This window comes from Toxorhynchites rutilus, chromosome 2, assembly GCF_029784135.1.
Source record: "Toxorhynchites rutilus septentrionalis strain SRP chromosome 2, ASM2978413v1, whole genome shotgun sequence".
Lineage (NCBI taxonomy): Eukaryota > Metazoa > Arthropoda > Insecta > Diptera > Culicidae > Toxorhynchites > Toxorhynchites rutilus.
The window spans coordinates 194,732,795-194,753,034 of NC_073745.1; the positions used below are offsets into that span (position 1 = coordinate 194,732,795).

Consider the following 20,240-nt stretch of genomic DNA (forward strand, 5'->3'; position numbering starts at 1 on the left):
CGTTTATCACTTGGAATCAATAATGTTTTGTCACTATTTTAAACAGCCTGCAGCAGCAATAAAAGGTTGTGACAAAAGTTAAATGTCTGCAAATTCGTGAACATATGTGCGAATGTGGCATCTCTGATCAGATTGGGCAACCAGTAGAATGAACGCCTTGTCACTTGCTGTTTATCCTCTCACATACATAAAATGAACCTCTCACGGCATCCGATACGACTGTAGGAATAGAGTGAGGAGAGTTGCGTGATGGTGATGTGACAATTATCATCTCACCTGACACGCCGCGTAGAATCAGGCCGATGGTTTTAGTTACAACCAAAACTTCAAAACTGAAATAAACAAATTGAGTTATCACAGTTCCGTTTTCATGGAAGACAGTTTATCAATCCATTTATCATTGCTAAACTCATGAAATTTAGTTCGCAGTTGCGCAATATATTCTTTATTCACATTTATTGAAATAAACAAAGTAAGTTTAATGAAACGGGCTATCAATAATATTGTAGCTTCGAGTGAAAAACGACTTGATTGTTTGACGGTAACTAACGGAACGGTAACTAACGGAATGAAAATTTTATTTTCCTATATTGAGTCATGGCTTACTACACTACAATAAATAACAATACCAATTAGAATAAACATTTAATAAGCAATCAAATTTTGTTTAAAAGTAAGTTATGAATTTTAAATTCATCCGATCCGAGACTTTTCAAGACATTTTTTCGTACCATGTGAAGACATTTGAAAAAATCACCTGGCATCCTTGCTCACATCAGAAAGTTGAAACAAGACAATCAAGATGGGTGCAACAAGATATAAAAAAAAATCTCTAAGCTTCACATCGATGGAACGACGTAAGCAATATTTAAGGTGGGTGGCTATTGCTGCAGGATAATAAATTATTTTCCAAATTGCTATGTATACTCTACTGAATTTTATAATACTCAATTTTATCGAGTCCGAGATATACTTGAACTCACATTTGTGAGTAATATGAATTTGTTTCACCAATCTCGTACTACTTGTTTTCGTTGTAAGAACAATAGTTTGACAGATTCGCATGGTTTCGTAATTCAATGTGAATGACAACAGCGAGAGCGTTTCGCAAGAACTAATTTCGCATCTGAACAAATTGGCTCATTCTAAAACAAGTAAAACGAACATTCGATTAGTTGATGAACGAAAAAATCGGGGATCACTAGTTGAACCCAGGATGGAGCCTTGTGATATTCCTGCTGTATTGCTGTATCAGGCAAATCTTTGACTATGTCACTCCATCTGGCGTTGTTGAATGTTTTTTTCACATCAACTGTCTTTACGGCTTAATACCAGCTTCAACGCTTTTTCTACATCAATGTTTTGTTGGCTGCTTCGGTGACTAATAGGATAGCATCCACTGTGGATATATCTTTCCGGAACCCAAACTGTATCTGCGGAAGTCCGTGTTCACTCTCTGTGCACCTCGTCAGTCGGTTGAGAATTACCCCTCCAACAGCTTCCCGAAAGGCAAAGGTGCCCAGTGGCTTCAAAGATTTCGGTAATAGTACTAGCCTTCATATGTCTTGCACACCACTCCCTGGATGGGTTATCTTCCACCATCAATATCGTCGCTCTCCCCGTTCTATCGGCCAACCAATTTCCATTATCAGACGATGCTCTTTACGGTAATAACGTGTTCATTACTTTGTTATGTTGTAGAAAGCAGACATTTCGATGGTTTGTGTCTTGCTAGGTGTTTCTTCTCACCACACCTCATGCAGAGCTTCAACCTATCGGGGTCGTTACAGTTTCTCAATATATCACCAAAGTAGAGCTCAGTAGAGTAATGAATTCACTTGATGTGTGTTAAATAAAACGGGAAGGGGTTAATAATCCCATGGTTATCTATGTAAGCAGGGAGGCCAGGCAAGGGTTGTCACGGTCCTATAGGTTTACATATAGGTTAGGTTATACTCAGAACCGGATCAGCGCTAGTCAGGGATGTGACATCTGAGCTTACACGATCAACGATTTTTGAACGTACCTGGAGGCCTGTCAAGATTTTACCGAGACGGAGGCAGTCGCTCATTAACGGAATTGCACGGTTGTCAGCCCTATAGTGTCTTTTCCAAATCATTTCATATCCTGTGTCATTGTTACCAGTATGCCGTAATTAGAATCTCACTGTTATCGATCCTAATATGCCCTTTGGCATTCCTTTATCTGTTGTGTGCCGCGGTATTTTCTCCATACTTTTTACTTAGGGCTAAAACCTTACTCGCGTTGTCATCCGAATAGTCGCCTCTTACGACAGGGACAGGGATCAAGAACCGAAGTGCTATTCTAGATCGGCAACTCCATGGGATCACTTCACGCATTTCAATCTAATCATAAATCAAGGATAATTGTTCGAAAAATTCGAGTATAGAATTTGTTCTCACATTTCTACTCTGCTCTATCGAACCTGGTCCAAATTTTATTTGTCATTCCTATACTTTCAAGGCCCTACAGCATTTTTCCTGACATAATGTATCATATGTTAACTTCATTCTGTATCACTAATATCAAGGCGAGCTCAGATAGTTTAATTTAACCCGTCAGCTTGTACTGACGGATCAATCTCCAGTAAAATCAATTAAACTTTGTAATGTATTTTCGGTATCCATGGGTCTCAACTATCGCAACATGAAATCAGTGAAGAAATTCATGTTTCAAAATAGTTTCTTTATTGGTTGAAAATCTGTTTCCGATCAGTTAGCCCAATTTTCCGATAAATTCCATTGCTTGAGCAAAACGAGCAATTCGGTTACAAACCATCCTATTTAATGTCAGTGTGTAACATAGTTAATTGAGTGAATTAAGTCACCTTGTGGATCTATGAACGGTCGTAATATTAAACCGAACATAACATTTCTTACACTGAATCAATAATCAATCGTGCAACGCTATCATGCCAGGTGAACAATACATTTCCGCCTGAGTAGTGGAATTCCAATGGAATTTCAATGAAAGCTGCACTAAACTCACTTGAGATTCTAGTTCACAGCATGGTAAACATTCGCTGACACTTGGTTGCAGCAGCAGCGACGACACAAAGATCCTAATCCAACTATTTAGCCTAACACTATACGCCCAGGAGGACGATGTACCGGAAGTGGTAGCAGAAATGAGAGACGACGTGCTTTCATAGGACTCTGTAGGACATTGTACATCATCCTGTAACAGAAAGCAGAACGATGCATTAGGGACGCTCTATTCTTCCGGCCTTATTGATTCAAGATTTGCAAATTTGTTTTCTAATGAGAAGCTAACAGAGTGGAATTAGTCCCGAAATCGTATCATGATTACTCTTCGTGATTTTTTTTCGAAATTTTACAGAACATGTAACGGAAAAATAGAATGTGATGATTAATAGACTTCTATACAGACGAACTATAATAAAAACTACTCACCAGAATATGTTTTGGCTTGTCGGAAAACTCTTTGTAGTATTTCAGCAGTGATGTAAGAATATCATTCCTGTATTCTGATGATAATTTAATAGTGTCAATCTTTTTATCTTTACGCAGATTCAATACGAACTCATACGCCGTCTGGAAGAAGACAGAAACAATGACAATTTTCAATTTGATCGAGTTTCCGTTACTGATTATCAAAATTCATGTATCGCTCAAATCGAACCAGTAAATGCATCTCGAGATAAGAAAAAAACAAACCAAAATTTATACTCACATTTCCTGATTTATTCGGCAGCACACTGACAACCTCGCTGTACTGCCAACGGTTGGTGAGTTCGAATTTGTCCAAATTGTATGTCGAAACCCCGGCGGATCCAATAGAGAGAATGCGTTTATACTTTCCCTTCCAAGAATGTTTAATAACCAAAAAACATTCCAAATCTACATTTTCTCGCGCAGCGGATGACATCTTCACGTTGTCCTGCAGTGCTGATAATCAGCATTGGTTATTCATAAATGAGTTTTCGCTTTTTTTGTTCCTCTCTGCCACGGTCAGTTAGCTGATAGCGTATAGTACTACAATGTTCACCAATTATCTTGCTCACGCCTTTTCACAATATGCGTCTGCCGTTTGAGATAGTTGCTGTAATTTTCCACTTTTGGTCTCCTATAAATACTGATTCAGATGAGTGGTGATAGAAAGCCATTCATGGTGCTCTGAAATCAGAGTTAAAAAAACACATCAGCACAACATTCGAATCATTCCTACAAAGATAAAGCTTTTGATTAGTTAGTCACGACACAAAATAGATCAACAATCTGGAGTTTATTTATTTACAATAACGCCCACATCTCAGAAACGCTGTCGATCAAATTGCAAGTTCAGCAATTCACTCAAACACCACTGATATTTTCTGGAGGCCAAATTGACAAATTGTAACTAAGCGAAACAGAAACAATAAAGTAGAAGAAACAGCAACCACAACAAAAATGATTAAAAAAGGGAGTGTAAATCATCGGGAGAAATCCAAAATGTCAAAGCTTGTGCAAATTTAAGTTTTACTCCAGAAAAATCACTACCTGGTCTACGATATTTATCAGGTTGCACGGTGGGGATCGTTAACTGCAATATTTATGCAAAATAATCACCGAAACTTACCACGAATTTGCGAAATTCCACAATTTTGGGTACGGCGATAATATTCGCGTTTCAAATGATGGGAAAATTACACACTGAATGAAAAAATCTTCTCCATTTCAAATATACCCACTGTTTCGACATGAAAGGTGCATAGATTTGTGCTGATGCAAATCAAGACGGGTCTATGATACTAGGTGAGGCCGTTTCGTCACTACGCACAATTGGTAGAGGAGCGGTATATGAAAACAGTACAGAAGAAAGCAGAAGGGAAATTATTTTCTTGTAGCGCGAAAGAGACAGACTGATCACGAGCGAGCTTCGGCAATAGCGTATTGTGTTTTGTTTACAAACAAAACACAGTAGACTTCCAAGATGGCTGAAGAGTGGTTTTAGCAAGTTGGCCCACCTTAGTATATACTTCTAGGCGCTTTGGCTAAACTATAGGTGTTTCGCTAGGTAGTGCGGACTGAATCAAAACGGCTGTCAAAAAAGATCCAATTGAAATGTCAAAAGAGATCCAACGATCAGGAGTGTTATTTTTCTTATGATAATCAACACTATAAAAAAGGTATTGTTATCAAATGCAAAAATAATTAAACTTATAAAATGAACGAACTTCATTTTTCCGTCAATTGTTTAATTGGCCATTGCATCTCTGAAAGAGAATCTCATATTGCAAGGTATCAGAACTTGACCGAATATCAACAAACTACAAATAACGCTTAGTTCACTCCAACATGCTCCGCCAACGGATTGGATGATAGTTTTTGCTGTACAAGGACAGCACACCAGTTCGATTAAAGACAGAGTGTACGCAACAGCAGCAAATTTGAAGCAGAATTTAAGAAGAAATTTAAGTGCTTGTATAATTTCATGTATATTTCTATAGTATTAAGTAAAATACAATGTACATAGTTATAGTAGTTTAAGTGTGTGTTGTATTTTGTCTCCGATGAAACGAGTCCCTCAATCTGCTACAGTGATGTGAATTTCCATGCGAATGGAAAATCCCCGCTGCATCACTGCAATGAAGGCAGTCTGCATCGCGCCCACGGGGGGATTTTGGGTTCTCACGTTGGGCAATCCGCATAAAGGCTGCTTTGGTATCTCGCAGCGGGATTAAGTAGCAGTTTTCACAGTCCACTGCATTAAGACGCTATCAAAATAATCTTGAAAATGTGTATGAAAGGTTTGCTACACTTTTGGTTTCCAATAATTCAAACATCGTACTTACTCCACTGATACGCGAATCCTTATTCGGAACTAGTTTGTCGTCTCCGCAAAAATCAACCCAGTGCGTCTGTAAATACGTTTCCGAAGCTATAAGAGCTAACGCGAACATTTTCACTCGTATTCGGGCAGCCTTTCACTGAGCAACGCATTTTTAATGTCCACTTTCCCTGATATAATTTTTCTCCGAACGAAATAAAAACAAACGAAGTCACAGTCACGTAAATGTTTACTCCTGTGATTTGAAAACATTCGATGAAAAGTGGAAAGAAGAGTTGCCAGATGATTTTTAAAAAAAGGCTGTAAACATATGAGAAAGTCTGTTAAAAATGTGGAAATGTCTGTAAAAGCGTGCGAATCTGTAGAAATCTCTTTTAATGTTAATTTTTCCAGATTCATTGATACTTTGTACATCGCGATGCACGTTAGATTGTCTTTTGTATATTATTGTATATTTTGTATATGTACATCTTTTATATATACAGCCATTCCATGCCCAACCGATATAGTGGTTCTCAGATTTCAATGAAAAGTGGTAGTTTTGTTCTTTATCGCAAAACATTAAACCCTTTTTTTTCGTTAGGGTGACCATTTCCATTTTAGGGTGGTCCAAAAAATCATTTTTCCCCAGTTTTACCCAAAACTGACTTTTTTCAAAAAATCATAACTTTTGAATCATTGAACCGATTTAGATTATCGACATATCTAATTGAAGCCAATGAGCTAGCTTTTCATTAAAATATAATATATTGAAATTGTAAGGAAAAAAAAGGATTTTGTTTTTGTACTTATCGATTGTATTTTTTTATTATTTTGAACTAGAGGGCGCTATATTTTTTTTAAACTTTTCTTGAAAGCTTGTTATACATAACATATCTCGATTTCAGAGATGCTTTTTTTTCGTTATTGAGATATGATTTTTTAAAGTTAACCGGTGGTCCGAAAAATCATTTTTCCTCTTGAGAACCACTTTATTGGCATGAAATGGCTGACAGACCTGTAATGCGACACGTTTAATTGGGCATTTTTACCTTTAATTGGACGTTTTTGTAAACATCAAGTTCGGGGCCTAAATTATGGTCCCAAATTGAAAGTCCCAACCAGGCGTCGACACTGTATCACTCTCATCGCCAATGTCTAATTACAAGTCAAAATAGCCTCCAATGCGACACTGAGTGGTGCCTCGGCATGTCGCATTAAATGTGAATAACTGTATATACACATACTAGCTCACCCGGCGAACTTCGTCCCGGGTCAGCTAGTAAATGTAGTATATGTCATATCATTATTGTTTTGATATGAATTCTATAGAACGAATTTCGAAACTTTTCCTCATCATAACATTGTTCTGTGGGCAGAATACCACAAATACAATAAAATGAAGACAGCTCAGAAAGGACCTTTCCTTCATCGGTTTTGCGGATAAGCAACACATTTAGCCTTCCATTTTTATTCATATAGATAGATAAAAGATATAGGAATGCGTTGTATTGCCTGAAAATCCAGTTCCACTTTCGAACAAAGATCAACTTCGCTAGCGCAAATATTGAATGGACTAAACGCGCTTATCATGATGTAATTTTCGGTCATATGAGAATTCATTTTTCCGAATTTTCCTACATTCCTTCTGAGTTTTCCGGAAACTTTCCGATTTTGCTCTCCACTATATTGATCTACGGGAAGAGACGAATACAACAAAATAAAGAAGTCTAAAATCGGATCATCCCTTCTTCGAGGCTTGCTTACGAACAGATTTGGCCTTTCATTTTCATTTATATAGATAGATATAGGCTAACAGTGCGAGGTTGAAGGGATGCTCAAGGACTGGGATAAAACTCCGTGGGTTTCCATTTTCGCTCGGCTGTAGTCAATCTTAATATTACTCAAAAATGTGTGCTCCGCCGCAGTGCTACCCCTGTACGGAGTACTGCGCCGAAAAGTATGCACATCGCGCTGGTGTGATCGAAGAGCAGTATGAATTTCATGTCGTCTAAAGACGACGCTCGTACACACAGCTCGTCACGTGGTTGTCGTCAATAGACGACGCCCGTAACGAAAGGGTTAAGGCTTTGAGAATCAACTCACTGTCGTTTGCTCAAAGGATACCCCTCTAGGAGAGTCATTTTTTAGGAAATTAGCGACGCACATGTTGCACCGTACGTTTGCTAAAAAATGATTCGCTTGGCGGCGGCAGCGCTAATTCGGTTTACTTGGTTTGTCGTCGGCTGTTCTTGATATTCTCGGTAAATTACAATCTGTTAAGTTTTACCAATCTCATCGATAGTTCTCATAAGTTCTCGACTCTGTTCCCTCACTGTCAAGAAATTTTGAAGTATAGTATAGATACATTTAATGCAATTTTTCATTCATCGTGAAGAATCGTAGTGTCTGTTTCGCCTGCAATGATTTCAGGGCAAATGAAATAATGAAAAACATTGACGTATACAATTTATTGTTACCAAACAAAACACCAACAGAATGCAAAAGATACTGAAGTACTGTCATCGGCCACTGAGCGATACTATGCTCACGACATCACTGCAATGCGACCTATTTTGCGCACGTAATCACTGTGGTGATACCGGCAGTTAGGCTCTAGTTTGCGCACATAACGACTGTGGTTACGCCGGGCGACAAAGTGTTTATGAATTACTCAAAAAATAGGTCTAACGTCATGTGTATTCATATAAACTAAATATAAAAACTTTTTATGTATTAAAACTATGGGTAAATGTAATACGATGAGTCAAATAGCTTTGATGTGATAAATAGAGTCTCTCATTTTTCAAAAACCTGTGAAATATTGTTGTATCCAAAAAGTCTGCAACAAAAATAAAAAGTATTTTACAGATATGTCTGTAAATTTACTAACATATCTATTAATCTGGCATCTCTGGTGGTCTGAGAATTTATTGCAAGAAATCGCTTGAAAAAATCCATAAATTTGCTTGAAAATGAAGTGGATTGAGTCCGCACCACTTAGGTGTTTCGTTCTTGACACTTTCAAGACAATCACCCTTATTCTTGTTAACGGCCGTATCTGCTTTCGTTCGAACGCTCTGATTCGAACACGTTCGGAGAAGGTATCATTGGTTTCGTTCGAACCTGGCTGAACGAATCCACTTTCGAATGTAAACACTGTTGGTGTTACCAGATGTGTTTCGAAATTTAAATCTTATCTAGGGAAGTTGAATTGTCAAATCGCTGCAAAGAATCAATGTCGCCGTCTGCAAAATAAATAGTTGTAAAGAAACAAAGAAAAACAAACGATGTATGTTTCACTTTGTTTTAAGTGCGATAGTTTTCAAAATTTTATTTGAATTGATAAAAGCTGTTCATCAGACAGTGAGAAATGAGTTTTCATTGATAGTTTTAGTTTTTGAAATGTGTATTTTTCCCGTCGCAGTTGTAATGAAGCAAAGATAAACAAACGATATGTGTTTCACTTTGTTTTAAGTGTGATTTTTATTTTATATTTTATTTGAATTAATAAAAACTGTTTATCGAATAGGGAGAAATCAAAGTTCATTGATAATTTTAGTTTTTGAAATGTGTATTTTTCCCGTCGCAGTTGTAATGAAGCAAAGATAAACAAACGATTTGTGTTTCACTTTATTCTAAGTGCGATTTTTGTTTTAAATTTTATTTGAATTGATAAAAGCTGTTCATCAGACCGTGAGAAATGAATTTTCATTGATAATTTCAGTTTTTGAAATGTGTATTTTCCCCGCTACAAAAGAGCGTTTGTTTTGTATGAAAGATTTCAAGAGGATTATATTTTTTAAAATCCGAATGTCACCAATGGTTTTGCCGATTGTACAAATTCGACTTCTTTACAGATCGTTGGTTTATTTCTTTTTCTAGATCCGTGTTGATAAATTGGTGGAAATCGAGTGACTTGCTTGTGCAGTTGAAATTGTTGTTCTCAAGGCAAAAGATGGATACTGTTATGCTGGGTTATGTCGCAATGATGGAAGACAACACCCCCTCTTTGAGAATGAGTAGAAGTAACCTTAGAAAGAAAACCAACATCATGAATTTATCAACAACACAGTAAGAATGATCAATTCTTAGAGCTAGATGATTTATTATAAGACATTTTAATTTTTGATTTTCAGATTCAAGAAGAACTTTCGTTTGAATAAAACAGCATTTCGATACATTGTACAAGAGATAAAAAATGAATTTCCACGTCAAAAGAAAGGCGGTCTATCGGTGACTGATAAACTTGCTGTCTGCTTGCGTTTTTTCGCAGAAGGGAGCTATCAACATGGTGCTAGCAAGGACTACGATGTGGCTATAGCCCAGTCAACGTTTTCCAAAGTTCTCGACGAGATGTTGATTATTTTGGAAAGGAAGATTTGCACCAAATGGATAAATTTCGAAATGACACAACAAGAAATGAGGGAAGCAAAGCGATTTTTTTATGAAAAATCGGGAATTCCGGGCGTTATTATGTGTGTAGATGGCACGCATGTTAAAATTATTCCGCCAATTGCAGACCGGAATCTATTTTATAATAGGAAAGGGTTCTATAGTCTGAATACTATGATAGTAAGTTGATTGTTATTTGAATTTTTCAATAATATCCTTTCTTGTTAAAAACGTAAATTTTTATACAGATATGTGATCACACCCAACGTATTCGATTCGTTGATGCAAGCTTCCAGGGGTCTAATCACGACTCTCATATTTGGAGTTTGAGTTCAGCAAGAGCACGTTTACAGGAAATGCATAGGAATGGTGACACAAATACCAAAATTCTGGGTACTTTACAAGAATAACATTGATGTACATAATTTACAATCATTTTTCTGTTATTTTGCAGGTGATGCCGGTTATCCTTCCGAGCCGTGGTTGCTCACGCCTTATCGAGCTCCAGAACTAGAAAGTCCAGAAAGCGAATTTAACAGCAAGCATGTTTTAGCAAGGGGGATAATAGAGCGAACGATTGGAGTTCTAAAAAATCGATTTCGATGTATCCTTGGTGCTCGTCAGCTCCATTATACGCCTACCAAAGCGGCAAAAATTATCAGTGTTTGCTGTGCCCTGCACAATATATGTTTATATTTTAAGAACGACAATGATGAGGTTCAGTCAACTGAATAGATGTTTTAAAGTGTCGAATTCCTATATTCTAGATTTTATATACCCTTCATATATATGTTAAATATTTACAAATAAATATTTCCTTCACTGACGAAAACATTAATTTACATAGTATAGTTTAAAACACATTCAATTATATTTATTATCGTGAAATATTACATCGAAAAACGCATGATTTATTCAAGTTGAGGTAAATTCTATAGTTTTCCATCATTGCAGCATAACAGTATCCATTATTTGTCTTGAGAACTGATTCAAATCGTATAACTTGCATATTCTAAGTTGTATATAAAGTTGGATTAAATCACACTCGTTTGTAACGTGGATTAAATTATACATCGTATATATCTAAAATTGTATAAAATGGGAAAACCCGATTTTATTTATCATGATATGACTAAATCGTAATTCGATAAAACAAACATCGGTTTTATGATATTCTTGAATGGCGTTAACGTTCGCTGTGGAACTTTTGCCGTCTCAACGTATGCATTAACTAGGGTCATTCATTAATACTTGGTTGAGATTTCTATGCCGAATAACACGCCTTGAATGTACTCTGGAGTGGCAAGCTCTAGAATACGCGTGACCACAGCAAACCGGAAGAATTTTCTTTGACGAAAAATCCCCCGGCCAGAACGGGAATCGAACCCGAACACCCGGCATTATAGTATGGGATATATAAATAAATTTCTCAACCACTCTGCAGACTGCCTATTGGACTCAGGAGTGTGGGATTGGATCCACGTTTCATCCATTGTCACAAAACGTAGAACGAAGTCAACTCAATTTCGCTTCAACAATGCCAAACCGACTATTGAATCATCAACTCGCCGCTGTTTTTGTCAGCAAACGCGGCACCCACCAAAAACAATATTTGATCCAAATACAATGTTTTTCTGTTTTCATTTTCTATACGAATACTCAGGTAGAACTTAAACAACAGTAGCAACGATCCTGACCACCTACATTCTTGTACCAGCGCCATAACGTATCACATGTTGAAAACATTAACAAGTTGGACCACAAACATGCACCGAGTCACCAACTACCACCTAGTCAGTGACGTGATATCTCACATGTTGATGTTAGCATTACTTATTTAACGTGTGTTGTTGTTCATTGACTTGACCGATCTAGGACAATAGGCCACTTTGTTTAATATAAGTAGCATTGAAAAGTGAACTGTATCTTTATAGCTCAGACAGGAAATAAAAATGATTCTTAGTTTGTCAATCGAACTGTGTAGTTTTAACTCGATCAGGTTCGTCACTAATGCTATCAAAGCTTTGAACAATCAGAAAACCATAACGGCGACACGAATCAAAATGAAATCTTCAGCATCTTATTAAAAATTATAACAAACACTAGTACTTGTATATTTTATAAGACACTACAAAGAATCGATTTTTGGTACTCTGAAAGATTGGTGTTCGAATTTTATATTTATCAAAGCAATAAGTAGACCTTACATAAATGTAGTTTTGAAATTATGTATTTTTTATTTGCATGTGATAATTTCTCACGAAGGTACAACCTTATTTAAATTTTCGATATCGCACTTCTAATTTTTCGAGTAGTTTTTAACTATTACATTCGAAAATGTAATATATTCACATTACAATATATACTTTTAAAATTCATGTCATTAAATTACAACATAGCTTAGCATTCACATTACATTACATTCACATTTGTTTTAAAATCGAAATGTCTATTGTAGACGGCTTAATTCCATCTCAAGAATCCTTTTTTTAATTTTCAGTTTTTCCAGATTAATTCTCTCTAATTCCAGATTGTGCCTCTGATTTTCCATCAGCACATTGTTGATAGTTTCGTTTATGTTCTCTAACTGTTTCGAAATCTGTCTGTTATAATGAACCAAATCAGCAGTTTTTTTTTCAAAGCATTTTAGAATATTGGTGACCGAGTCATGAAACGTTGCTTGGTTTTGCACTTGTGTCTCCAGCAATGTGTGCATTGATGTCCTCCTCTTCTTCGATGTATGCGTCTCATTATTCTCATTGGCTCTATCCTCCGGAATTCGATTATCTTCAATCGACGCAGATTCCCCACTGTCATGAATTGATTGATTTGCGCTAGGTTCTAGCCCGAAACTGCAAGTGTCGGCTATGCCCTCAACTGCTGGAGCAAGTCCTGCAAGAACAACAACTCGTTCCTCCAGCGCAGTAAGTTCAATAAACTTACTAGGACCCCCACCTGTAGCAAATTGCTCGCGACGGTTGTGGGCTAGCTTGCGTTTCGTGTTCGATTTCCAATCGAACCAGACCTGCAAAAAAACTGGTTTAGAGAAACGAATATAAATACAGAACTTTGAATGTATCTACCTTTTTCCACGCAGTTGAATCTTTAGTTGGTGGCCCAAGACTGTTCAACTCGGCTGCCACAGAATTCCAGTAGGGAGAAGCATTGCATTTCGCGAAACCCTTCGCGATATCCGGCTGCTCTTCCAAGAGATCAACCAGTCGGCTGTATTGATCCTTGTTTGTGCTTTTGGATTTCGATGGTTTCGACCTAAACAGTCCGATGGGAATAAAATGATTAGGTTAAAATAAAAAAAAATGAATGGCTTAAAACATTGTTCACTTACATTGTTCTATCCAGGTTCTGTTTCGTCTAGGTTTTAGAGTTGAAATATTCTATTGGAAATGTCTTTCTTTCTGCTTCTACAGCAATTTTTCACTGTAATTCAAATAAACATTAAAGCACATCACATAGAATTTCAGAATTAAACATAAAAGAAAATGAACTTTTACATACCACATCACCTGAATAAACCACAAAAACGTAAACATCGATTGAATTTTCTTCTACGCTTCGTCTGATTCGCAACCCAACATTAACGTTTGACTGACAGGCGAAAAAACACTTTCGTACGAAAACAAGGATAGGACAATTCGTTCGAACGAACGATGTTCGAAAGTTCGAATGGATAGATTTCTTTCGTACGAAACCAAGGATACGAATGAGGCATACTTTCGAACGTTTTCTATTCGTACGAAAACAAGAATAAGGGTGTATATATTATTCAATATTTTTGAGGGACCGTGAGGATTTGATGAGCATGTGGGTGTGATAAAAGTGCTATAAGTCTAAGAAATCTGTTGTCCAACTCCTCCACAGATAATCGTTCATCTCGCGGTTCTCTATCATGCCAAAATTATATTGTGAATATTTTATTTACTTCAGATGCCGTATTATTGTGCAGTAAAAGGATGTGGAAACAAGGTTCTCATAACGAAAAATAACCCGGACATTGTTTACCACACTTTTCTCCGAGATGGAGATAAAAATCAAGGTATATGCTCACTTCATTTCCATAGCAGCAGCTACGATGACCGACATCAAATGCGCCATGAACTTAATGGTACGAGGAAATATAGGATGTTGAATTCCAAAGTTAAACCTTTTTTCTTTTTTTCCTTATATGTATCAGCCATTCCATGTCGAACCGATATAGTTGTTCTCCGATTTTCGTGGAAAGTGGTAGATTTGTTCTATATTGTAAAATATTAGACCCGTCTTTTCTTGTTTTTGATTAGGGCTGTGTGGTATACGTTGCAAATCGTGAATATTGTCACCGGATTAATTGGCATTGTAGTGATGTAGAACGTTGAACTTTTGACTAGTCTGAAATCGATCCACCAACAATAAGAAATTTCTCACCGTGCAATTTTTCGAAATGACTGGTATACTCATCGGCAGTGTTGAAATACTCTCGGCATACAAAGCAGCAGCGTAAAGAGGGGTCCAAATTGTGTTTCAGCATACGTTCCACCGCAGTCACATAACGAATTTCCGATAGAAGTCGATTCGCCGCTACCATCTCTTCAATTTCCTTCAAAACTTTGTCGTTTTGTAAAATTGCATCCAGCATACGCAGCTTTTTGTTTCGCTTTTTGGAAGTCAACTCTGAAAAATCAACAAATATAATCAATCTTTAGCGGAATAAATATATCAAACCGACCCACCAGCATGATTGTTCTGTTCGTGCTACTCCAGTAGGTTTCGCAACCGCTCCATGTTGAATTTAAAATGATTTGGTCGATTACCATTGGCATGCTGTTGGATTGGCTCATTACGTGTTATCAAATCGTGGTTCATCAGCACCCAGCCCAACTCGTCCATTTTGACACGAGTGTTGCGGCGCAGTTTTATCTCTTCGAAAAGTTTCTCGCGTAGTTTCCGTTTGATGATGCCTCCGTTCTTGATTAGATTGTGCCAGCCTGAGGGCATCCGTATACTAGCACATAGGATTTGACAGCGTCAAACATGTCCGGGTCGCAAATGCAATTTGCGACCACTGTCACTCGCGAGAACTGCCAAACTCTCAAGCTGGTGTAAAACAAGGCACTTAACATACTACCAGGTGGGTCAAAACGTGAAGTGGTTTTCTGCAGCCATTTAAAAAATACACAAAAGTAAATTAAGACGATTGAGCACAATGTGTGGAATATACTGATACTTTATGAAATACTCATTGCTATATTCATTATATTCATTACGTTTTACGCTGCAAGCGTTTCATTTATTGTCTTTGCGTTGAAGGCACCATAATGATTTGCGCCATTTGGAAAACGAAATTAAGGACGAAATTAACACACTTCTAGAACAAAAAATAATGAATGAAAATTTACTTTTCTGTATTCAATATGTATTCTATGTAATAGAGTAATACGTTTCCTCGAAAATTGTGAAATAATATGAAACTGAAATTGTGTTTGATGCTGATTTTATATTATAATGGTGAGTTTTTGTGATTATTGTGTTGTAAAATATTTGGAAATATACAACCAAATGGCTAAGTAAGCGTCAGGACTACGTGTTTTAAGTAATCGAATAACTTAAAAATCTACATACTATTTATAAGATTTCAAAACTACCTTCTTTAAATTTTCACGAATTTAACGATTGTTTCGAGTTAAATATGACGTTTACGTTTACGTGCGTTTTAAGCCAGATGTAAAGAAGGTATTTTAGTGCGGTGATAGCTGTGTTCTTCGGCTGAAAAGTAAAGCTAAAAATTTGTTTCGTTTCGAGTGATGTCGTCACACAACTGATCCGGTTCGAATTTTCGATTGTCATTCTGTGAATGGTGCTGCATAGTATAAATTGTGGATTAGATTTTTACGGAAATGATGTTTGATGATGAGCGTTGGAGATGTTATTTTGCAAAGATATACTAAAAAAACTAATCAAATATTCAATAATTCGTTTAATATGAGAAAATTAGTTTCAAAAAATTATTTCTTTTTATTTTTGATTTGCGTATACCCTTTTATTTCAATTAAATTCTTTCAATTTCTTAAGTTGGTTTACATTATAATATAATACTACATTTCAAGTGATCAACCTAGGGTTCTACGTTTTAAATTATCATTCAGACCCTTGTGATCATCATGATCATTTCATTTCACATAAATTTTTTTTTCAAAAAACAATTCTTTTTTTAGTTAGCGAATGGGCGCACCTTGTTCCATAGATTTGCCTTGAGTTCGCCGAGTAATTTGATAGGTTTGGCAATGACAGCTAAATTTGTAGCACATCTTGACTCGCGGATCATATCCCCTTGCCCGGGGCTTGGATTGTGCCGATAAATTCGTACCACGTACGATTCTATTTCATGCTTTTGCCCTGATGATAAAACAAAAAAAAATAACACTTATTTTTAAATGCTCAATAAAACCACGTACGATTAAAACCCTGCTTGCTTGGAAAGAAAAACATTGATTGCGCGGCTAGAAGGTAAAATATACTCAAAACATCCTTCTGCAGTGTTTTTAATTCGACCGCTGATTGTAGATATCTGAAAAAGTAGAAGCAATTATGAGAAATTGTTATACGAAAAAATCCAGAAAATTACATACCTACAGTAAAGCGCGAGCAGCTATTTTGCCAACGAATGCATTTGTCACCAAAAGATATGATTTGTTTTGTAAACAAATTTGTTTTTTCACGAGCAATGGCCGAACAGCAATTTTGACATTGCGGTCCACCTATAGTATAACCTTGATTGGAACAAAGTTAATACAGTAAATTACATTTAATGCGACATTTAGCAAATTGAACAGATCTGTAATGCGACACGTTTAATTGAACATTTTTACGTCTAAAACCATAATTTTTGTATCGAGTTTGGGGCCCAAATTATGGCCCCACATTAAAGTCACTACCAGAAGTCGACACTGTACCGCTCTCATCGACAATGTCCAATTACAGGCAAAAATCGCATCCAATATGACACTGAGTGCTGCCTCAGCATGTCGCATTACATGTAAATTACTGAATATCAAACATTCTCATAATTCAATTAATATTAAAACATATTTTTGAGGGTTTGCGTAAATACAATGATTTGCCTCTAATTAGATAACCGAGGCACTATTCAGTGCCACATTAGAGACGATTGTGACATGCAATTGTACCTAGATGTCCAATAAGAGGCAAATCACTGTATTTCGTTTATCTTAAGGTGAAGGTGGAAGCTAGCCACAAATGGCTGCCACAATGGCGCTCATTTCTTTCATCTCCCTCCCTCACCCCTCGCCAGAAAATCAATAGTTTTGCGAAACAGTATGAAGAAAATGATCGTTTTCGCACACTTCCCATCAAATAATATCAACCAAACTCTAATCGATTACTCACAAGATATTACATTTTTATCTGCTGTCGCACTGTAAAGTGAAAAACGTCGGAAAACTCGAGCAAGTGCTCTGAAAGTTAAATTTTCATTTTTCAATCATCGACAATGGTTTTGTTTATATTGGTGAAAGCATCTTTATTTTATCGACACTGATGCCAGACAACATCATCGAAACAGCTATAAGAACCACTCAATAAAATGTTGTTTCTGAGTCATAGCGTTTCATGTCATGAAAATCAATAGAATAAAATTGTGTTGATATCAATACAATTATTATTTTTACGTTTAATGGGTATATAATGTAAGTTTTAGCAACTTTAACATGGGGTAAGAAAATTGTATTGCAGAGCTCGGAACACTACCACGGCTGCCTATGCTTTCAAAAACAGAAACGGAAAAGTATTACATTCAATCAAAATGCCTCGGCCAACGAAGAGAAGGATTAAGGCTCTCCAACGTGAATATGTGAAAACAATACGATCAACGAAGGAAAATATAAAGAAATTATCAACATCGAGTTACTATGTTATAAATTTGCTCATGTTACGCTCACGTATAATCAGAATTTTACTTCATATGCAAATGCACCTTCTATATATATTTATATTTGCAATTGTTCATCGGAACATATCGTTCATACATTTTATTTTAGTATTGAATTGTAATTTTTTTCAAATGTATTCAAAGACTCGTGTCAATGAAGCGCAGTCTGATAAGTGAATTAATCTATTTACGTTTGCTTTGCTCTTCTCTCACAAACACTATTACCCCATTTTTACACGTGGGTTTACCTATACTACTACAATGGCTAGCCTCCACCTTCACCTCAAAGAAATATTGTACTCACCAGTCAAAGTGTTATAAATAATTGAACAAGATTAACACACCACTGGTTGAACGAATTGTCGTTACAATCAAATATATTCGACACAAAACACAATAAGTAAATATTCAATTATTGAATGCCTAAAATATTTGATAATTAAATAATTAATTGCAAACAAAAAAATGTTTGTACAAATTTCAAACCAAACCTCCGGACAAACAATGTACGGCCACCTCAACAGATGGCGCCTCGAGGAACTTGTTCTATTAATATAATAAGGCAGTATAAATAATACGGGAAGGGGTCCACGCTACTGGGTCAACGCAACAACCATCATATAACGGTAATCCCAGTCCCTTACTGCTCACATTACGGTCTGCTGCATCGGTAATTGGTGCTATTTAAAACACAACAATGGAAGTCTCATATTAACGGTCCTGCTGTGCATGGTCCAACTGTGAAAATTCGAACAATTCTAACTAATTAACGAACTATTCTAACGCCGAAAAAAGGCGGCATGTGTATCGATAGAATAAGAATACTAAAGATAAAAAATGTATACCAATAGAATAGGAATACTCTTACGTCAAAAAGGGCGACTGTGTAATATACAACATGAGATAAAAGTGTACACGAATAAATTCGGCTCTGCTACAGCTGAATTAATAAACAGATGGGATAAAAAAGTGCTACAACTGTTTGAAGACTCACGGTAATATTGGTGTCCTTCAGTAGATATCTGGTCCCACATCACATCGAGATCCGCATCGCTTCGCGTTTATTATGCTAGGTCCGGGCGGTTTGCATTTGATTTCCGCATTTGTGAACCAAAGAGCCTTCCCGCAAAAGAGTTCGCGCCCGCGCCCGCATCGCATCGCGTACACTATGTCCTTGGCCTCGGCTCATGTAGTGGTAGGCAAAGAAAAAAACAAAAAATAGTTTTGGGACCATCCGCGATGGCAGTTGACAGTGTTTTAAAATTAGCTTATTTGTATTGAAAAACAATATGGCGAAGTAATATGCCTGGTATTCAATTTACGTTGCGTTTCGCCAACATCCAAAGATCAAACAAGTCGCAAACCAATTCGCGATGACAGTTGTACTGTGTCGACGTCTGGTGGCGATTTTCAATTAGGGGCCATAATTTGAGTCCCAATACCGATAGTGTAATTTATATTAGATTAGAAGACATGAAGCTTGTTTTCAAATATTGAAATTTGAATGAAAATTTTACATCATGTTATTTAATTACTTGAAACAAGTGTTTCTGACTCTTTTTCAACCATTTCTCTAAAATTCCCGCCATTTTAGCTGAAAATTTTTATTGTAATACGAAGTTGTCTTCAAATACAATTTTTATGCGATTTTTTCACCACCTGCGACGAAATGTGTTTTTCATTCAAACAGAATACTAATTTGATATAGGGAAATTAATTTCGGTGTCGCCATAGCATAATCCATGCTAGTCGACAATCTCATCTTATCGATTCAAAGTTTTAGATTTATAAAAAAAATGTCACAGAATCTTTTGTTCCTTTGACGGAGAAACATTTGACAGTGCACGGGAGAAAAGACTGTAGGTTTTTTTCATCTAAAATGCACTTTAAAAATGAATTTAATTGACTCCAATCTAGGCCATAGATTGAGACGAGAAGTTTTCCGTTTGTGTCTTAGTTTTAGACGAATGAAGCACCCTTTCTGTGAAAAAGTAATTACAATTGCCAACAAGACACAAAACTCCATGTAGTTGCTCTAAAATCAAAACATAGTAGCCATCAGAATACTATTTCTGATGTAAGAGGAAATCAAAGAAAAATTTAAACATTTTAG

At 36.5% G+C, this 20,240-nt stretch overlaps 3 protein-coding genes and 2 long non-coding RNA genes across 8 annotated transcripts in view; 1 reads left to right on the top strand and 4 right to left on the bottom strand.

Moving 5' to 3' along the window:
- LOC129765142 (dnaJ homolog subfamily C member 13) overlaps window positions 1–4,730 on the bottom strand; it is a 35,464-nt gene extending 30,734 nt beyond the window's left edge. The window contains exons 1-4 of one of the 4 annotated variants that reach the window (XM_055765030.1): window positions 4,600–4,730; window positions 3,715–4,157; window positions 3,435–3,575; window positions 3,010–3,198 (exon numbers count right to left, since the gene is read on the bottom strand). In XM_055765030.1, the coding sequence (XP_055621005.1) occupies window positions 3,010–3,198; window positions 3,435–3,575; window positions 3,715–3,909 (525 nt within the window). In that variant the 5' untranslated portion in view covers window positions 3,910–4,157; window positions 4,600–4,730. Of the gene's footprint in view, window positions 1–3,009; window positions 3,199–3,434; window positions 3,576–3,714; window positions 4,158–4,278; window positions 4,358–4,599 lie in introns of those variants that run through there. The other 3 variants (XM_055765031.1, XM_055765032.1, XM_055765033.1) reach the window with 3 other exon arrangements.
- Window positions 1–11,017, top strand: part of LOC129765143 (putative nuclease HARBI1) — a 57,978-nt gene extending 46,961 nt beyond the window's left edge. The window contains exons 2-5 of the mRNA XM_055765034.1: window positions 9,676–9,864; window positions 9,930–10,365; window positions 10,434–10,578; window positions 10,640–11,017. Coding sequence (XP_055621009.1) covers window positions 9,749–9,864; window positions 9,930–10,365; window positions 10,434–10,578; window positions 10,640–10,920 — 978 coding nt within the window. The 5' untranslated portion in view covers window positions 9,676–9,748 and the 3' untranslated portion in view covers window positions 10,921–11,017. The remainder of the gene's footprint in view (window positions 1–9,675; window positions 9,865–9,929; window positions 10,366–10,433; window positions 10,579–10,639) is intronic.
- Window positions 5,440–6,263, bottom strand: LOC129765148 (uncharacterized). The gene is made up of 2 exons (XR_008741392.1): window positions 5,816–6,263; window positions 5,440–5,750 (listed from the first exon to the last, which is right to left on the bottom strand). It is a non-coding gene; the product is annotated as an uncharacterized LOC129765148 (long non-coding RNA).
- LOC129765145 (uncharacterized) lies at window positions 10,849–15,475 on the bottom strand. The gene is made up of 5 exons (XM_055765035.1): window positions 14,913–15,475; window positions 14,637–14,853; window positions 13,532–14,571; window positions 13,269–13,455; window positions 10,849–13,210 (listed from the first exon to the last, which is right to left on the bottom strand). Coding segments are annotated over exons 3-5 (765 nt in total). The 5' UTR covers window positions 13,534–14,571; window positions 14,637–14,853; window positions 14,913–15,475; the 3' UTR covers window positions 10,849–12,634.
- Window positions 15,476–16,272: 797 nt separating this feature from the next.
- On the bottom strand, window positions 16,273–16,897 carry LOC129765147 (uncharacterized). Its single transcript, XR_008741391.1, has 3 exons — window positions 16,809–16,897; window positions 16,635–16,747; window positions 16,273–16,575 (listed from the first exon to the last, which is right to left on the bottom strand). It is a non-coding gene; the product is annotated as an uncharacterized LOC129765147 (long non-coding RNA).
- Window positions 16,898–20,240: the final 3,343 nt, after the last annotated feature.

What these genes read in the sequence shown, in the direction of transcription:
- LOC129765145 (XM_055765035.1), bottom strand. An exon ending in ATTCAACTGCGTGGAAAAAG is followed by an intron (nt 13,211 to 13,268) that starts GTAGATACATTC and finishes GTTTTTTTGCAG; the next exon opens with GTCTGGTTCGATTGGAAATC.